This window comes from Scyliorhinus canicula, chromosome 21 (assembly GCF_902713615.1).
Source record: "Scyliorhinus canicula chromosome 21, sScyCan1.1, whole genome shotgun sequence".
In the NCBI taxonomy this organism is placed as follows: domain Eukaryota; kingdom Metazoa; phylum Chordata; class Chondrichthyes; order Carcharhiniformes; family Scyliorhinidae; genus Scyliorhinus; species Scyliorhinus canicula.
Genome location: NC_052166.1, coordinates 44,377,167 through 44,395,155, shown reverse-complemented (window position 1 = coordinate 44,395,155; position 17,989 = coordinate 44,377,167). Strand labels below are relative to the sequence as shown.

Sequence of the window (17,989 nt, the reverse complement as noted above, 5' to 3'; positions counted from 1 at the left end):
ACCAAAATGACACGATAAAGAATGCCACTGCTAGAAAAGAACCAGCTGAATCACAGCTGGGCGAAAGAAAATTTCAGCTTAACGTTTGCTGTGTTTGCATGAAGAATGAATTGGTGAGCTCCTTTTGCTGTTAAAGCAATTGTCAAATAAAAATTGATATTGTCAATATTGTTTAATTTAATTGTTTTGGCACATTTTTCAAATTTCATATTGCTTTGAAAGGTGATGATTTCATAACAGGAATTTACAGAGTTGCCAGTTTTAACTACGATATTCAAGCTCAGCAGTTGCAAATGAACGTATTTAGAATGGGTATTCAATTTTAGAGTTTTATCATTGAACAAACAGAAATATTTAGAACAACAAAGAAAAGCACAGCACAGGAACAGGCCCTTCGGCCCTCCAAGTCTGTGCCGACCGTGCTGCCCGTCTAAACTAAAATCTTCTGCACTTCCGGGGTCCGCATCGCATTTAGTAAAGCATTTAGTTTTGATTTTCAGATGATTTTGTTGTGCAAAATTTAATAAAATACAATGGGTGGTGGGCGCCGCGTCCATTTGGCGCCGCGTAAGGAGTCTGGAGTGGCGTGAACCGCTCCAGCACCACGCTGGCCCCCTGTGGGGGCCAGAATATGTCGTGCCTTGGCCCTGTTCACGCCGTTGTGAAACGCGACGGCGCGAGCACTTGGCCTCAATTTCGGAGAATCTCGCCTCATATGTTTCATCCCACTGAGAATAAAATCAAACCATATGTAGCATTCCCAAAACTCTTGGTTGAAAACAATTTGAATAACTTTTTTGTTTGTACAAGTCTTCTGCAGCATAAAATAAGAATCTTTCATTAATTTTTCAGATCCTAATTAGCACCTGGTTTGACACATTTTTCAATGTGTGACTTGATTTGGTTTCCTCTTTCTGCTTATATCCACTATCTTGTTTCCGTGGACACTATCAGACTCCCCATCCCCACCCTCCCAGAGTGGCACAAAATGAATTATGCTATGTAATATGTTACGATACTTGTAGAGACCAGGAGCTTTTAAAAAAAGATAATTAGTATCTGTGCGACCGATGGAAAAGATTATTAGCATTGAGGATGGCGTAAGAAGGAGCTGGAAAAGTCAGCAGGATGTCTAGTTCTGACAGTGGGAGGAGTGGGGGGAGGTAGAGACTTCTTAAAAGTCATCCAGGTTAGAAACGTTTGCTCCGTCTCTCTCTCTCTCCCTCTCTCTCTCTCCACAGATGCTGTCAGATCTGCTGGGATTGTCCAGCATTTTCAGTTTTTGTTTCGGATTGCAGCATCCACAGTAATTTACTTTTTTATTCTTAAAAACATTTTCAGAGCAGTAACAAGGGAAAATATTTGTACTGTAAGATATAGCTGAGCAATTATTTTAATTTCTTACAGATTGGCTTGAGTCTCTGCCAGGAAAATACTTTTAAATAATCTGCCTCCACGCCACAAATAAACCTCAGACTGGCCTTTAGCACAGCTGTTGACGCAGAGGCCACAGTGGGAGTGTGGCATTAATTTCATAAAAGGGTTTGCCCAGTAACTGCTGAATATTTGTTTGAAATAGATGGATCTCCCCAATGCTCAGCAAAATTAGAGTTGAGACCCTGGGATGAGAAGTTTATCCTATGATGATGGACTGAGTTAATAGACTTCACTCGTCGGCTGGTTCAGCTAAGCAGTGTGTACTACTTTAAAACTTACTAAGTTAATTGAAGGTTTCTATTGTCTGACATTGTAAAGCAGTGTACCGTCTGACATACCTCAAGCAATTCCATGGGAGATTCACCAATAATTTCATCAAAATGGCAGACATGTAGTCACTCCGCCTGTCATACTTTGTAAAGCGCACTTGACAAAGGGCAACATGTGTACGTTTTTGAGCAGATCGATTCATGTTCTATTTTTTCCCCATTTCATGGCCTTAGAAATGTATTAATTCCAATGTGATCATATGTTAGGGTTATCCCTGATGTGGAGATGCCGGCGTTGGACTGGGGTGAGTTTAGGGTGGAAGCTGGAGAAGTGGAATATCATGAGGTTATCCGTGGGTTTGTGGTAAAGCAAAGTTCTTTAATGTGTTTACCGCAAGCCCACGGATAACCTCACGATGCTCCGCTTCTCCAGCTTCCACCCTAAACACATTAAAGAAGCCATCCCCTATGGACAAGGGGATGTATACACAGGATCAGCTCAGACGAGGAGGAGCGTAACAGACATCTACAGACGCTGAAAGATGCCCGTACGAACGTGATATGGAGCTCAACTCATTGATCGACAGTTCCAACGCGCCACAGCAAAAAACCACACCAACCACCTCAGAAGACAAACACGGGACACAACCGACAGAGTACCCTTCGTCATCCAGTACTTTCCCGGAGCGGAGAAACTACGACATCTTCTTCGTAGCCTTCAACATGTTATCGAAGAAGATGAACATTTTGCCAAGGTCTTCCCCACACCCCCACTACTTGCCTTCAAACAACCGTGCAACCTCAAACAAACCATTGTTTGCAGCAAACTACCCAACCTTCAGAACAGTGACTACGACACCACACAGCCCTGCCATGGAAATCTCTGCAAGACATACCAGATCATCGACATGGATACCACCATTACACGAGAGAACACCACCCACCAGGTACGCGGTACATACTTGTGCGACTCGGCCAACATTGTCTACCTCATACACTGCAGGAAAGGATGTCCCGAAGCGTGGTACATTGGCGAGACCATGCAGTTGCTGAGACAACGAATGAACGGACATTGCGCGACAATCACCAGGCAGGAATGTTCCTTTCCAGTCGGGGAACACTTCAGCAGTCAAGGGCATTCAGCCTCTGATCTCCGGGTAAATGCTCTCCAAGGCGGCCATCAGGATGTACAACAACACAGAATTGCCGAGCAGAAACTTATAGACAAGTTCCACACACGAGTGCGGCCTCAACCGGGACCTGGGATTCATGTCGCATTACATTCAACCCCACCATCTGGCCTGGGCATGCAAAATCCTACCAACTGTCCTGGCTTGAGACAATTCACACCTCTTTAACCTGGGGTTACCCCTATCTCTGGTTCTGTAAAGACTTGATTACCTGCTAATGCTCGCATTCTAAGCATTGTCTGGCATCTTTACTTTGTCTATATATATGTTTTTGGAACCCATCTCTTCATTCACCTGAGGAAGGAGCAGTGCTCTGAAAGCTAGTGTTTGAAACAAACATGTTGGACTTTAACCTGGTGTTGTAAGACTTCTTACAGGGTTAACCCTAACCTATCTTTAGTAAAAAGGGGACGAGCCAATCAAATACTTTTGGAATTTCCTTTGTTCTTTAAAGAGCCTCTCAGCCTCTTGACAAAAGTTTCTAACATAGTGAAACATGGTCAAATACACGCACCAAAGAGGCATGGTTGTTATCAGTAAAATTGGTTTTTATGTCTTTTAGTGCTCTTGGTATTGTTTTACATGAAGGCTCTGTACTTTCAGAAGTCCGTGTTTGAATTATAAGATTTTCTGGACTATCAAAGTGTCAGGTGAAAAGATTTACTCATGATGCTTGTACCTGTAATACTGGGGGTGAGTGCAATCATGGTGCCTGTAATGCGAAGAATTTCCAGCATGTTTTAGTACACTTTCTGTGTAATTTAAGTGCAATTGTTTCTCCTGCTGTAAACAGGAGTTGAGTTTATTTTTTCCCAAATGATTTGCAAACGAGCTGGAGGGCAAATTTTAAAAGCTTTTCGAGGTAAACTTTCCGATGTTTTGGAACTCTGTGTGGTGCTACTTGGATGAGTAAGTGTTGAAAGAACCTGTGGCCTTCCAAGCTGCTGGTTGGATCCAGTTAAGTCGTGGCAGATCCAGTTACATGTCTCCTGATGTCCTGCAGAAAACAACAGTAACAACTTCCTAGGCCATATTGCAATTGCTGAGCGTTAATTGTTGAAACCATGCTTTCTCAAAAGGTGACATGATCACAGAGCATTACTTACCAGCGCCACATTTTTGAGGGACCTGGATTTGAATCATTGGCCATTAAGCCAATCAGACTGCATCTGTGTGTTGCCCAATACACGGATAGAATATCAGCCACCTTACCACACATTTTTAGAAGCTGCACATTGAAATGATGTTAACTGCATATTATAGATTAATAATTCTTTCCTTCCCTAACAAGCTAAATAAACAATCTTTGTGAACAGCAATTGTTTTGTTCAAAAACGTCAAAGCATATTGGTTTTCTAATCCGATTTCTCTCTCTTTGTTATAAGAAATAGATAGTAGCTTTAATGTAAAACATTGGTTCAAAAATACTGCTTAGTTTATTATTCAGATAGTTTGAAAAAAAACTTTGAAGTTTATTTCTGGCATAATTGGAATGATAAATCATGAAAATTTTGAGAACTTGCCTCTGATACAAGTTGTAAAATTATTGGTTTATGTTACCAGGATTTTATAGAAAAAAATAATTATTTCATGTTTTTGTACTAAATGGCAAGGGGTGGGCCTTGCAAGCAGCAGGTGTTAGCACACATTCTATCAAGTAAAATGAAGCACGGTTGGAATGTGAAACTTTGTTTGAATAAAGCTGTTGAACTTCATTCTCCAACTGGTTTTCAAATTTTTTTTTAAAGAAAGGAAGTCCGTTCCTGTTATACTGTGAAGGAATAGCATTCAGATTAAGCCCTGAAAGCACTATCCTGATGTATGTTGACAGATTTTGTATGTACTCAGATTGTAGCAGGCATTCAATGAATTATAGACAGAGTAGTCACTGAGGAAAAGTACAAGTCCTTTTTAAGCAAGTGTGAAGCCTTGGTGTGAAAACCTTTTAACAAAGCTATCCCCAGATACAGGATAATGTTCTGTGGGTAAATATTTGAAACACACAAACTTTGGCAGATTAATCATTTGTAACCTTATTTTGGCAATAGCAATTTCGGCTTCAGTAGAAAAATTGAAGGGATTCAATTTCTTCTTAAGTGGCTAAGCTTCTTCTGGCTAGACTCTGCCTTTCTAACAAATTAATGAGTTAACCCCAATTAATAAAGGTGCATATCAGTCAATTGGCAAAGACATTGCTATTGAGTGCAAATAAATTTACAGGAAAAAATTTGAATACCAGCCAATTTACACTGCAAGATTTTGAGTATTTTAAACACAAGAAATTTTCGCATGATGTGCTATGACAGACTGTTACACAGAAGAGACACGGGATATGTGTTGCATTTCCCGTGGCATTGCTCGCGGTTAGTCGTTTTATATCAAAAAGGGTGTTATATCATGTAACCTAACGCTTTAGTATCAGGCTACTCATTGATAATGAGTCAAATTCAGCATTATTCCATGAAATCAGTGATTTGGATATAAAATTCATTGATTCTATTTTCCTGCAAAAACTATACATAAGTGGCCCTTATTACTGATAGTTATTTATCATTTTACTTTGCCAAAATAGGCAATGTGAAGCAGATTAGGTAAGTGGAAGGGATAGCACATTGCAATCCATTAAAGAAGTTGAGAGATATAAGCAAGGGACATTTTTGCTAGATTGAATAGCTTTCCAGACTTTTGATAATGCTCAAAGCATTTCACAGTGCAGTAGATTCTATTGCATTTGTTTAAACAATTGAAGTAATTGCTGATGAGATACAAAGTTCTTTCTGATTGTTTACGTGGAGCTGTCATGCTAAGTGGTACTTGAAGATTACTTGTTTTAAAACAAACTCTGTTTTAGAGTGAGATCAACTTGTGAAGTACTGTGTACATTTATTATATAGGGAGTAACAGCTGCCTGAACAATGTGACAAAGAATTACATTTAGTTCACATCATGAAAACAGTTTGAATTGTGAGGTGAATAAGTTTTTAACATAACTCCAGTATTCAGTTTTTCAATTAGGAGTTGCATGTTTGCGTATTGATGGGGTTTTCCTATTGGAATTTGAAATTGGCCATAGAACTGCCAATATCCCAATATTCCATATATAATATTCCAATATTCCAATATTAAAGCGGGGGAGATGTCATAATAGACACACAAGTATATGATGGTGCACAGACAGGCAGTGATTGACACACAGGATGACCAATGAACACACAGAACACAGCAGCCAATCACCAGACAGGACACGACCACTACAAAGCCAGAGGGCACTAGTTTTCCCGCTCTCTTGGGATCCAGCCTCTGAGACAGTCAGAGCTCGTGAGCAGCAACTAGAACAAACACCATGTGGTAGTAAGATAGTCTGGTCAGATTAGCCTCCGGTCTCCAGTCAAGTCAGCATAGTGTCAACCCACAGTTAAAGTATGTATAATAGTTAAGAGTTCAATAAAATCTAGTTGCATTCCTTCAAGTGTTGGAAGCCTGTCTCTCTCACTGCTGCAGTAAACGCAGTCCTTGCGACCCAGCTTACCCAACACATCATGGTACCGGTGAGTCATACTCGAGTTTGACGGACCTACCTTGAGATAGTCTGCCTTTGACCAGCAATCAGCCATCCGGTAACATGGACAGCGTCCGCCCTCCCCCGCCGCTCCTCATCGCCGGCAACCTCGGTGCAAACTGGAAGATTTTCAAGCAAATGTTCCAGCTGTATCTCGAGGCCACCGACCTCGAAGCTGCATCGGATGCCAGGAAGATTGCCCTCTTCCTCTCTACAGCCGGGGACCACGCTATCCATATCTTTAACTCCCGCAACTTTGCTGAAGGCGAGGACAAGACAAAGTTTAAAACAGTCCTGCTGATGTTCGACAGCCACTGTGACATCAAAGTCAACAAGAGCTTTGAATGCTATGTGTTCCAGCAGAGGCTTCAGGGTAAGGATGAACCTTTTCAGTCCCTCTTATCCTCATGCAGTCCTGCAATTACGGCTCCACTTCTGACTCCATGATCCGCGACCAGATCGTTTTCGGGGTCCACTCCGATCCCCTTCGCCAACAGCTCCTTAAAGTTAAGCAGCTCACCCTTACCATCGCCATCGAGACCTGCGTCCTACACGAGCACGCTAATAACCGGTACTCCCATATCAAGGCGGCAGAGATGGCGCGGCAAGGCCCCCACAATGCGGAGCGGGTGCAGGCCGTAAAACAGCTCCAGGGCATGAGTCTGGATGAGGGCGGCCATTTCGCGCACTTTTTCCGGGCTCCTGCGCATGCGCGCCACAACCAAGGGCACGGCGAGGCCAACGACCGAACTGTGCAGGTGTGCACATCGTTCGACCACACCGCGCATGCGCGGTGGCGCACGGAGCGTTCTGACATCGGCGCCATGACATGCACACAACTGTGGCTCCGCCCATTTAAAGCGGCAATGTCCCGCAAAATCGCGACGCTGTCTCCACTGTGGCAAGCTTGGCCACTATGCAGCCCTGTGCAGACCTGCTCAATTGCCCAACACACAGCGATCCCAGCCGCAGCGCAGGAACGTCCGGTCAGTACAGAAACCTGTTGCAGACCCCCCACTCCGACATGGTTCCAGATCCCGACACCAAGGGCCTCACATCCCCATTCCGGGTGGGCATCATCACCAAGCATACGATGCTTTCAGCCAAAAAGGTGAAACAACTCCCAGTGATGAGCATTGATCCGGACGACGAGTGGTGTGCCACCTTTACAGTCAACAAGGATCGCATACGCTTCAGGCTGGACACCAGCGCTTCAGCGAACCTCATTTCAAAGTCTGACCTGGATACCATCCGCGTCAAGCCAAGCATTCTTCCACCGGCCTACCAGCTTCTCGACTACAATGGCAATGCCATTGCTGCCAGTGGCTCATGAAAGCTTGTGGTATCCCATCGTTCTTCAAAATCAACCCTGCGTTTTGAAATTGCAGGAACCAACAGAGCTTCCTTGCTCGGTGCTCAAGCCTGCAAAATCTTGAATCTTGTGCAGCGGGTTCACACCGTGTCGTCCGCTGAGGCAACGGCCTCGCCAGATATCGACTTCCAAACCCAATTAGATGACATCATAGCACAATACCACAGCATCTTCGAAGGTATGGGCACACTCCCCTACCGATACAAGATACTACTGAAGCCGAATGCCACACCTGTGGTTCATGCACCGCGTCGGGTGCCGGCACCTGTTAAGGACCGCCTCAAACAGCAGCTGCAAGACCTCCAGGACCAAAGCGTAATTTCTAAGGTCATGGAACCCACGGACTGGGTTAGCTCCATGGTTAGTGTCAAAAAATCATCAGGGGAACTTCGCATTTGTATCGACCCCAAAGATTTGAACCAAACATCATGAGGGAACACTACCCTATACCTATACCCTATACCTACCATTTTGCTCACTAGCGAAATGGCTCACGCCAAGTTTTTCACTAAGCTGGATGCCTCCAAGGGGTTTTGGCAGATACAGCTGGACGTATCCAGTTGAAAGCTGTGCACATTTAACATTCCGTTCGGACGTTACTGTTACAACCGGATGCCCTTTGGCATCATCTCTGCCTCGTAGGTGTTTCACCGAATATGGAGCAAATGATGGAGGGCATCGAGGGGGTGCGAGTGTACGTCGATGATATCATTGTCTGGTCCACAATTCCTCAGGAGCACATCGATCGCCTCAAACGAGCGTTCCATAGGATCCACGAGCATGGCCTCCGACTCAATAGAGCCAAATGCTCGTTCGGTCAACCAGAATTTATCGCCCGCCAAAGAGACTGAATTTATAGACTGAATGTTGCGTGTGCTCCGTTTACACATCTGTACATATTGTTTCTTCCTAATTTGTTATCTGCACTAGACACCTTCCCATGTAAATACATTCACATACTTTGTATATAATCAGGCTCCTACACACACTCACTATTTATTGACCTATACACATTTTTTTAAAGTTTAAAAAAAAAGGGGGGGAGATGTCATAATATACACACAAGTATATGATGGTGCACAGACAGGCAGTGATTGGCACACAGGATGACCAATTAACTCACAGAACACAGCAGCCAATCACCAGACAGGACACAACCACTATAAAGCCAGAGGGCACTAGTTTTCCCGCTCTCTGGGGATCCAGCCTCTGAGACAGTCAGAGCCCGTGAGCAACAACTAGAACACACACCATGTGGTAGTAAGATAGTCTGGTCAGGTTAGCCTCAGGTCTCCAGTCAAGTCAGCATAGTGTCAGCCCACAGTTAAAGTATATATACTAGTTAAGAGTTCAATAAAATCGAGTTGCATTTCTTCAAGTGTTGGAAGCCTGTCTCTCTCACTGCTGCAGTAAACGCAGTCCTCGCAGACCCAGCTTACCCAACACATCACCATCTACTGTTTTTTTTAATGCTATTTTTGCTTTTTCCTCCTTAGAAAAATTGAAATAACCATAGAAAACATTTACAGGTTTTTAAATGCTATATGTGGCAACCTCTCTTTAATTGCTGCATCCCTTTTAGCTTACTTCCTTCCGCACTTGTCATCATCACCTTTTAGGGGCTGCTGGCTTTTTGTTTCCCACCTCGTATGGCAAACTCCCAATGCCAAGGCCAACATGAGCTGGGAAATTATTGCCTTGTTAAAATAAAACTGACATCGGACACTCCTGTGAGGTTGTACTTCGCATTCCACGCACAGAGGTCACTGTAAATGGGTTAAAACTGAAAGCTCCTGGATTGATCAAAACACAACTTGAATATACCAAGCTTTTCATTGCCTACTCCAGTGCAAATAGTTGATCTTTGCAATAACATTGCCTTAAACCATTTAACAAATTAACAGCTTATTCTGACATTTCAGCATATTAAGTTTCTCCTTTTAAAGGTATCGCTGCATTTTAGGTTTTTCCATGGGGTCTAATCCCTGATTGTAGTTTTTATTCATTTATTTATTTTATCCATTTGGACCTCTTCTGGCCCTAGATGCTCTTCCCTGCTCTGTTAACCTGACAAGAATGCATCTTCCCACAGGGGCTGCCAGGTAAAAGTTGCAGTTGGGTTTTGATGGCATCATTACGACTCAAAATGCATTGGTGGAAAAAAAAGTACATCACCAGCTGTGGGCAAGTGACCTTGCCATCAGTTAAAATCAGGAACAGTTAGCTCCTGGCAGCTTTGGATTGAGTAAGTAACCTGGGCCATTCTAACTTCACACTGCAGTGCAGGAAAGGGTCAGTTTGGTTGGACAGTTGTTCCGTGATGCAGAGTGATGCCAACTGAGCGGGTTCAATTTCCGTACTGGTTGAGGTTATTCATGAAGGCCCCGCCTTCTCAGCCCTGTCCCTCGCCTGCAGTGTGGTGACCCTCCGGTCAAATCACCACCAGTCAGCTCTCAAAGGGGAGAGCAGCCTGTGGTTGTTTGGGATTGTGGTGACGTTTACATTTACAGATGTGACAGCTTACCGAGAAAGATATTTGACCTAGCATTGCACTGTGATAAATGTACCAAAAAGTAAACTGTCAGGCTTCTCTGATGTTAGATATATAAAATTTAGTTTAGAACCTGTACCACAACCTGTACCACAAAACAATTAAACTGGATTTATTTTTTTTTAAAGGGTGACACGGTGGCACAGCTGTTCGTGCTGCTGCCTCACAGCGCCAGGGACTGTGTGGAGCTTTCACGTTCTCCCCGTGTCTGCGTGGGTTTCCTCCAGGTGCTCCGGTTTCCCCTCACAGTCCAAAGACTGTGTATTAGGTGTATTGTCCATGTTAAATTGCCCCTTAGTGTCCAAAGATAAGTAAGTGGGAAATGAAGAATAATGTGGGAAAATGTGAAGCTGTTTATTTTGGAAGGGAGAACAAAAGAAGTGAATATTATTTAAATGGGGAAAACTTGCAGAAAGCTGCAATAAAAATGGGCGTGGGAATATTTATTCATGAAAAACAGAAAATTAGCATGCAGATGCAGCAGGTAATCACGAAGGATAGTGGAATGTTGGCTCTTACTTCAAGGGGGTTGGAGTGTAAGAGTCGGGTAGTCTTGGTGAAACCACATCTAGAGTACTTTGAACAGTTTAGGTCCCCTTATTTAAGGAAAGATATTATTTCATTGGATGTGGTTCAGAGAAGGTTCACTAGGATGACCCCAGTACGGAAGGATTGTCTTATAAGCAAAGGTTAAACAGGTTGGGACTCTGCTTATGAGACATGATCTCATTGAAACATACAGAACTCTTAAGGGGATTGACAGGGTAAATGCTGAAAGGATGTTTCTCCTCATGGGAGAGTCTAGGACCAGAGGGCATAGTCTTGGAATAAAGGGGTGCCAATTTAAGACTCAGGAGGAATTTCTACCCTGTGAGTTGTGAGTCCTTGGAACTGTCTGCCACAGAGGGCTGTGGAGGCAGAGTTCTTGCGGATATTTAAGGCTGAGATGATAGATTTGTGATCAGTAAGGAAATCAAAGGTTACGGGAAAGGGCAGGAAAGTAGACATGAGGAACGTCGGATCAGCCGTGAACCTATTTAATGGCAGGGCAGGTTCGAGTGGCCGAACAACCTTCGCCTGTTCCTATTTCTTAAGTTCTTATAAGATGTGCAGGTTAGATGGATTGGCCATGATCAATGAGTAGGATAATGGGGATAGGGCAGGGGAATGGACCGATGTTGAGTGCTCTTTGGGAGGATCAGTGCAGACTCGATGGGCTGAATGGCCTCCTGCACTGTATGGTATAATTTACCCTTTCTCTGTATGCTCGGCAGCAATTAAAGCTATATCACTTAATATTATGCCATTCACAGATTTTACTGTATTAAAAATACTCCTTTACACTGGGATACACTTTGATGGACTTATTGTAATCAGCTCAGGCTTGGTTGCCAAGACTACAATTCATGAATTAGCTTTCTGCAAACATGAAGAGGATTGAGCTCTAAAAACCAAGAAGGAAAGATTCACATTAAATAGTGCCTTTCAAATCTATCAGCTGTCGCAAAACATTGTACTGTGTAGTCACTGTTGCAGGAAATGCAGCAGCCAATTTATGCACAGCAAGCTCCCACAGACATCCATGTGGTAATGACCAGATAATCTTATTTGTTTATGTTGATTGATGGATAAATATTAGCCAGGATGCCAGAGATAACTTTCCTGTTCTTTGAAATAATACAATGGAATCCTTTAGATCACTTGAGAGGGCAGATGGGACCTCCGTCTAAACCAAAAGACGACACCCTCAGCAGTGCAGCACTGCTCAGCATTGTACCCTCACTACGTCACTGGAGTGTCAGCCTTCCTTTTCTGTGCTCAAGCCCTGGAACCCACAACTTTCTGACTCGGAGGAGGGCACACTATCAACTGGACCACAGCTGTCACACTGATATAGTAGAAACTATGTTCTGATTAGGCAGAAAGATGAAGTACCTACATGATTTCAAATTTGACAGATCCGGTTTCAAAGCTCGGCAATCACATAATAAAGTTTTCTTTTGCAGAACAACATTGTTTGAAGTATTCATGGCATTGTATTGTTCATACTTCAACAACAGAGATGTTAAGCCTGCCTTGTGATTTTAGTGATTACCTTTGCTTCTGATACCTTGTAAATGCAAGTTTGCAGCTGCGATTTCCCATATAATCGAGTTCCTAATCTTTAGTTTTGTGCTCAGAATGTGGAGGGTGAGTCACCCTGTCAAGCTGTCATGTACTCATCAAACCGAGCTAAGAGCTACATTGGCAGACAGCTAGGAACAAGTTGATTGTTGGATCGCTCAGAAATAATTAAATTTACCCAAAATGTTAGAACCTAGAACATAGAACAGTACAGCACAGAACAGGCCCTTCGGCCCTCAATGTTGTGCCGAGCCATGATCACCCTACTCAAACCCACGTATCCACCCTATACCCGTAACCCAACAACCCCCCCTTAACCTTACTTTTATTAGGACACTACGGGCAATTTAGCATGGCCAATCCACCTAACCCGCACATCTTTGGACTAATTTTTTTTCTTTGTCTGATCATGAATCTTAGCTTTTTTTTCTCAGAATTCTGGGTGCAAATGTAGGACTGGATTTTATGATCTTCCGCCAGTGGATTTGAAGGCAGAGAGGACTCATAAAATCAAGTGTGTGGCCAACCCACTGTCTGCCCCCTTGCCTCCACCAGTCAGAAATGTTACAGGCGGCGACGATGGTGTCTGCTGGAACGTCTGTCCTTGGGCCTATTTGAGGCTCATCCCATTCCTGCTGCTATTTACCTGTAGTCGAGCAGGACCAATGCCAACCCTCACCAAGGCCTGTCAGCTTGTTCCTGCGATACCCTAGACTCTCCTCAAATCCAGGCTCCTCTCCACCGGAACTGTCTGTAGCCGCAGCAGTGGAGATCGCTCCTGCCTGGCGCTGCTGGGACTTGAGAGCTGCCGGCCATTTGGCTGTCCAGCAAAAACTAATTCTCTAAGTCACGATGTCGTCCTGAGATAGGGAGGATGTCTCAGCTCAAATCAATTAACACTGCTCCCAAGGACAGCCCTCATTATGGTGGCAGGCTCGCCACTGTCCTTTTAACCAGGCAGTCGGGTAAAATCTAGCCCCACAGTGCTCCAGGTATTCAATCTAATGAATTGACTTAGGCTTAGACCAAAATGTGTAACACAATAAAACTTCATTCCAGGTGGAACTTCTTTCATGATTGTGTAACTTTCAAAATGTGTAGTTTTTATAGTAATTGATGGTTGAATTTTGATTTTTTTAATACTGCACTGTAACGTTAATTAAATTGATCAAAACCACCGTGTCCCTTGATTTTATTTCTCTATTAAACTTGCCCTAGAAGTAAAATTGATTATTTTGTACTTGTTTTCAGCTATTTACCTTGGTTTGAAGTTTTCTACAAGCTTCTGAACATCTTAGCAGAATACACTGCCAAAGGACAGGTACAGTTTTTTAACATTGTGATTTAAGGTTTGCTAATTAGAATACAGTGCCTGAGATATTTCAAGCTTTCATTCAAATTCATAAATTCTACTGGCATTTTAATCTGAAAGACAAATATTTCAAATGATAATTTTGTCTCTATTTTAAGAATGTACATAAAAAAAATATTCAACATGAACGGCACGGTGACGCAGTGGTGAGCACTGCTGTTTCATGCCGAGGACCCGGATTCGATCCTGCCCCGGGTCACTGCCCGTGTGGAGTTCGCTCATTCTCCCCGTCTCTGCGTGGTTTCACCCCCACGACCCAAAGATGTGCAGGGTAGGTGGATTGGCCACGCTAAATTGCCTGTCAATTGGAAAAAAAAGAATTGAGTACTTTAAATTTTAAAAGAATTCAACAGAGGAAATGTTTATCAAACCTCAAAATCAATTATTTTCTATTTTGAACAGCATAGATGAATTTAAACTCAGTGCAGTCATTTTACAATTGATTTGGAGCTTTGCAAACTTTTTTTATTCTCTCGATTTATAACATTAATAAGTAGTTTTATGTGAATTAAATATAACGAAGACTAACCTATTTTTCTCCCAAACCCCTACGAATTGTGTTTTTAGTATACTACCACTACAGCACATTTCTTTAAAATGCTGTCTTGTACAACCTTTTTCTGACACTTCCCTAATAACTGGTAGCTGAACTATTTAACTTTGTGATATTAAATAGGTTTTGACCCTAAAGCCTAATCTTATAGATAATGCCACTTATCAAACTGTGTATAGATGTGAACATGTTTTTAAAATAAATAGTCTGAAGATATGTTTTTGTATCTGTTGAATGTTCCAGGGCTGTCAGTGGAAGGAATTGCTTGAAACATTATATAACCTTCCACTTCCAGAACCAGGCTCAACTGTTCACTTAAGTGTGGTAAGTAGAATGTACTGCTGCACATTCATATATAAATATGAGTATATTGTTACAGAGAAGTACTGAGCAAATTCTAACGCTCTTGTGTTTGGACTTCAATTAGCTATGTCTATCTAAAGGGTACATTCACATACCACCTTATGTGTTTGTATTTCATCCCGACATACAGAATGGTGTGTAAACAGAAACAATGTCGGAAATAAATTAGTGTGCAAATTGCCAATGCTCAAGGATTTGATTTATAGTTTATAGGTGTGATGTGACTACTCTCTTTTGCAGTTTGGAATCTGAGGTGTACAGTAGATTAGGACATGTATGGAACTTTGTTTTTGGAAACAGTGGAACTGTGTTGAAAATTAGACTGTATTGTCTTCTCATTCCATACCCTTCCCATGGCTATGGTTTCAGTGAAAGGAATTCACACTCCTCCTTTCTTGGTTCTGTTGTTTGAAGTGTTAAGAATTAGTGAAAATTGAGATTAAAAAACAAAGTAAAACGGAGTTGATTAGAGGCAGACATTTGGAGTAATTATGAGATGCGTATTTGCTATCAGTGGAAAACAAGTATTTTATATATATGACTAGAGAACACAATGGGGCTATTGAGGGGTAACTTCAAAGTGAAGAGATAAGGAAATGTACATGTACCTGCCAAAAGCCAACTCCACTGGATGAATAACATAAAAGGGAAAAAAACAAGAAAACTATAGAACTAACTAAGGAAAGAAAGAAAGAGACAGCTGACATCAGAACTGTATCAAGTTGCAGATATAGTGTCCCGAAAGAAGCAGCCATTTTCCGCACTCGCTGAACCTGAAGACTATTTCCTAGACGTGGCCACCTTAACCTGGTTGTAGTAATTACATGCTAGATTTAACTCATGAAGTTACTTAAAAGAGAATGTTGTTCGGGAGCTCGGGTAAACATAGGTCATTGGGGGACCAAGGGACAGTTTCATGTAAAATCATGTCTGTGTGGTCATCAGTATACTTGAGTGACATAGTGTATTATAGTTCTTGTGTGTGTTTTGTCTTTTAAGTTCATAAATATTCTTTATTAATTGTTCACACAACAGCTGGACTGTTCTTGCTGGGTTGTACACCGTTCCTCACACTATACCAGAAAAAACACATACACCACTAAGAACCAGTGCTCCAAGTTACCCTTCTGGGTTTTGGGTTACCCTCGCATTTAACATCAGCATGGTTCATAAAAGAGGTGTTCCAAATTGGTTTATCCCCTTGGAGATAATTGGCAAAGTCATGTTAGTTACTCTTAGATTTACCAAGCTATCCTGTGTACACTCAATCTGACACCATGGGCGTGATTCTCCCCTGCCCGGGGGGGGGGGGGGGTTGCCGCCGGGATTCCCGCCCCCGCCGAATCTCTGGTGCCGGAGACTTCGGGACATGCCGGGAGCGGGATTGACGCCAGCCCCTGGTGATTCTCTGACCCGGCGGGGGGGTCGGAGAATCCCGGCCCATGAACTATTCGCACCAACTTTCTTGTTGGAGTGTGAATGTAGTGGATGTTTATAAAGTTAAATTGATTTTAAAAGTAGCTTTTAGTAATTAGTTAAGAAATTCTATTCAGTTGGAATATTATTTCGAATGGTTTTACTCAGTGAGGATAGCTTAAAAAGATTCTGCATTACAAATTAAGCATCTTGTTTGCACCATGTACTTCCTGTTAGCATCAAATAGCTTGTCATGTTTGAACCATCATACTAATATGGCAGCTGTGGTCGCATTTTTGCCTCTTGAGTCAGGAGGTTGTGTGTTCAAGTCCCACTGCAAGGCTTGAGCACAGAAATCAGTTAATGCTCCAATATGGTGCTGGGGAAGTGCTGCACTATCAGAGGGTCAGTTTTTGGATGCGATGTTGAACTGAGGCCCTGTCTGCCCCTCAGGTGGCTGTAACATACCCCACGGCACTATTTCGAAGTAGAGCCAGGCAATTATTCCCATTGTCCTGGCAAATATTTATCCCTCAATCAACGTCACAAAAACAAATTATACAGTCATTGTCACATTGTTGATTCTAGGAGCTCGCTGTGCATGAATTGACTGCTGTGTTTCCTACATTACAACATTTCAGACGTACTTCATTGGCTGTAAAAGGCTTTGACACACTGAGGTTATGAAAGCTGCTGTATAAAAGCGAGCCTTTCTTTGACACTATTTCATAGACGAGCAGGGCAATTTTATCCGGTGTACTAACCAATATTAATCCCTTGATCAACATCACAAAAAAATCAGATTATCTGATCAAAATAATGTTGCTGTTTTTGGGAGCTCGCTGTGTGTTTGCCTGCTGCATTTGCTACATAGCAGTGATCAAGTACTTTATAAATCAATTTTGGATGAAAGGCGCACTATAAATGCACATCTTTTTCTTTTTATCCTTTAACTCAACATAGCAACATCATGGAAGATTTGGAAGAAGATTTTTTAACAAACTGAGTGGACGTTTTATAGGCCTTATGAACCATGTTGCTGGCATACTTGACCTGTCATTGACCTGTGTTAATTACTTTACGGAATGTGGGTGTCGCTGATTACGCCAGCATTTATTGCACATCCCTAATTTCTCTTCAGAAGGTGGTGGTGAACCGCTGTAGTCGCTGAAGTTTAGGTACACCTACTGTGCTGTTAGGGACAGAGTTCCAGGATTTTACCCCAGCGACAGTGAAAGAACAGCGATATGACTTGGAGGGGAATCTCCAGCTGATGAGGTTCCCAGGTATCTACTGCTCTTGTCAGAGGGACAGCTCAGTTCAAACCTTCCTATATGGTCTTTCCTAACCTCCTCAATCGCCCCAAAACAGGTTTTGGTCATTCCCAGATCGAGGCACATCCAAACATATAACAGACCCACAAAGGATTCCTGCAGTGCAGAAGGAGGCCATTTGGCTCATTGAGTCTGCACCGACCCTCTGAAAGAGCATCCTAACTAGGCCCACTCTCCTGTCCTATCCCCATAACCCCACCTGACCTGCATATCTTTGGACACTTGAGGGGCAATTTATTGTGGCCAATCCACCTAACCTGCACACCTTTAAACTGTGGGAGGAAACCATAGGAAAGCCGTGCAGACACTGGGAGAAAGTGCAATCTCCATACAGTCACCGAAGGCCTGAGTTGAACCCTGGTCTCTGGTGCTGTGCTAACCACTGTGCCAACGTGCTGCCCCTTATCAACGTACACATTTCTGACCTGAGTCATATGTAACTGTTTCTC

At 42.8% G+C, this 17,989-nt stretch overlaps 1 protein-coding gene across 8 annotated transcripts in view; it reads left to right on the top strand.

The window, feature by feature from the left end:
• The window catches only part of LOC119955553 (DENN domain-containing protein 1A-like), a 641,178-nt gene that overhangs the window by 291,357 nt on the left and 331,832 nt on the right, over window positions 1–17,989 (top strand). For all 8 annotated transcript variants that reach the window (XM_038781844.1, XM_038781841.1, XM_038781843.1 and 5 more), the window contains exons 6-7: window positions 13,754–13,823; window positions 14,671–14,751. In XM_038781844.1, coding sequence (XP_038637772.1) covers window positions 13,754–13,823; window positions 14,671–14,751 — 151 coding nt within the window. The remainder of the gene's footprint in view (window positions 1–13,753; window positions 13,824–14,670; window positions 14,752–17,989) is intronic.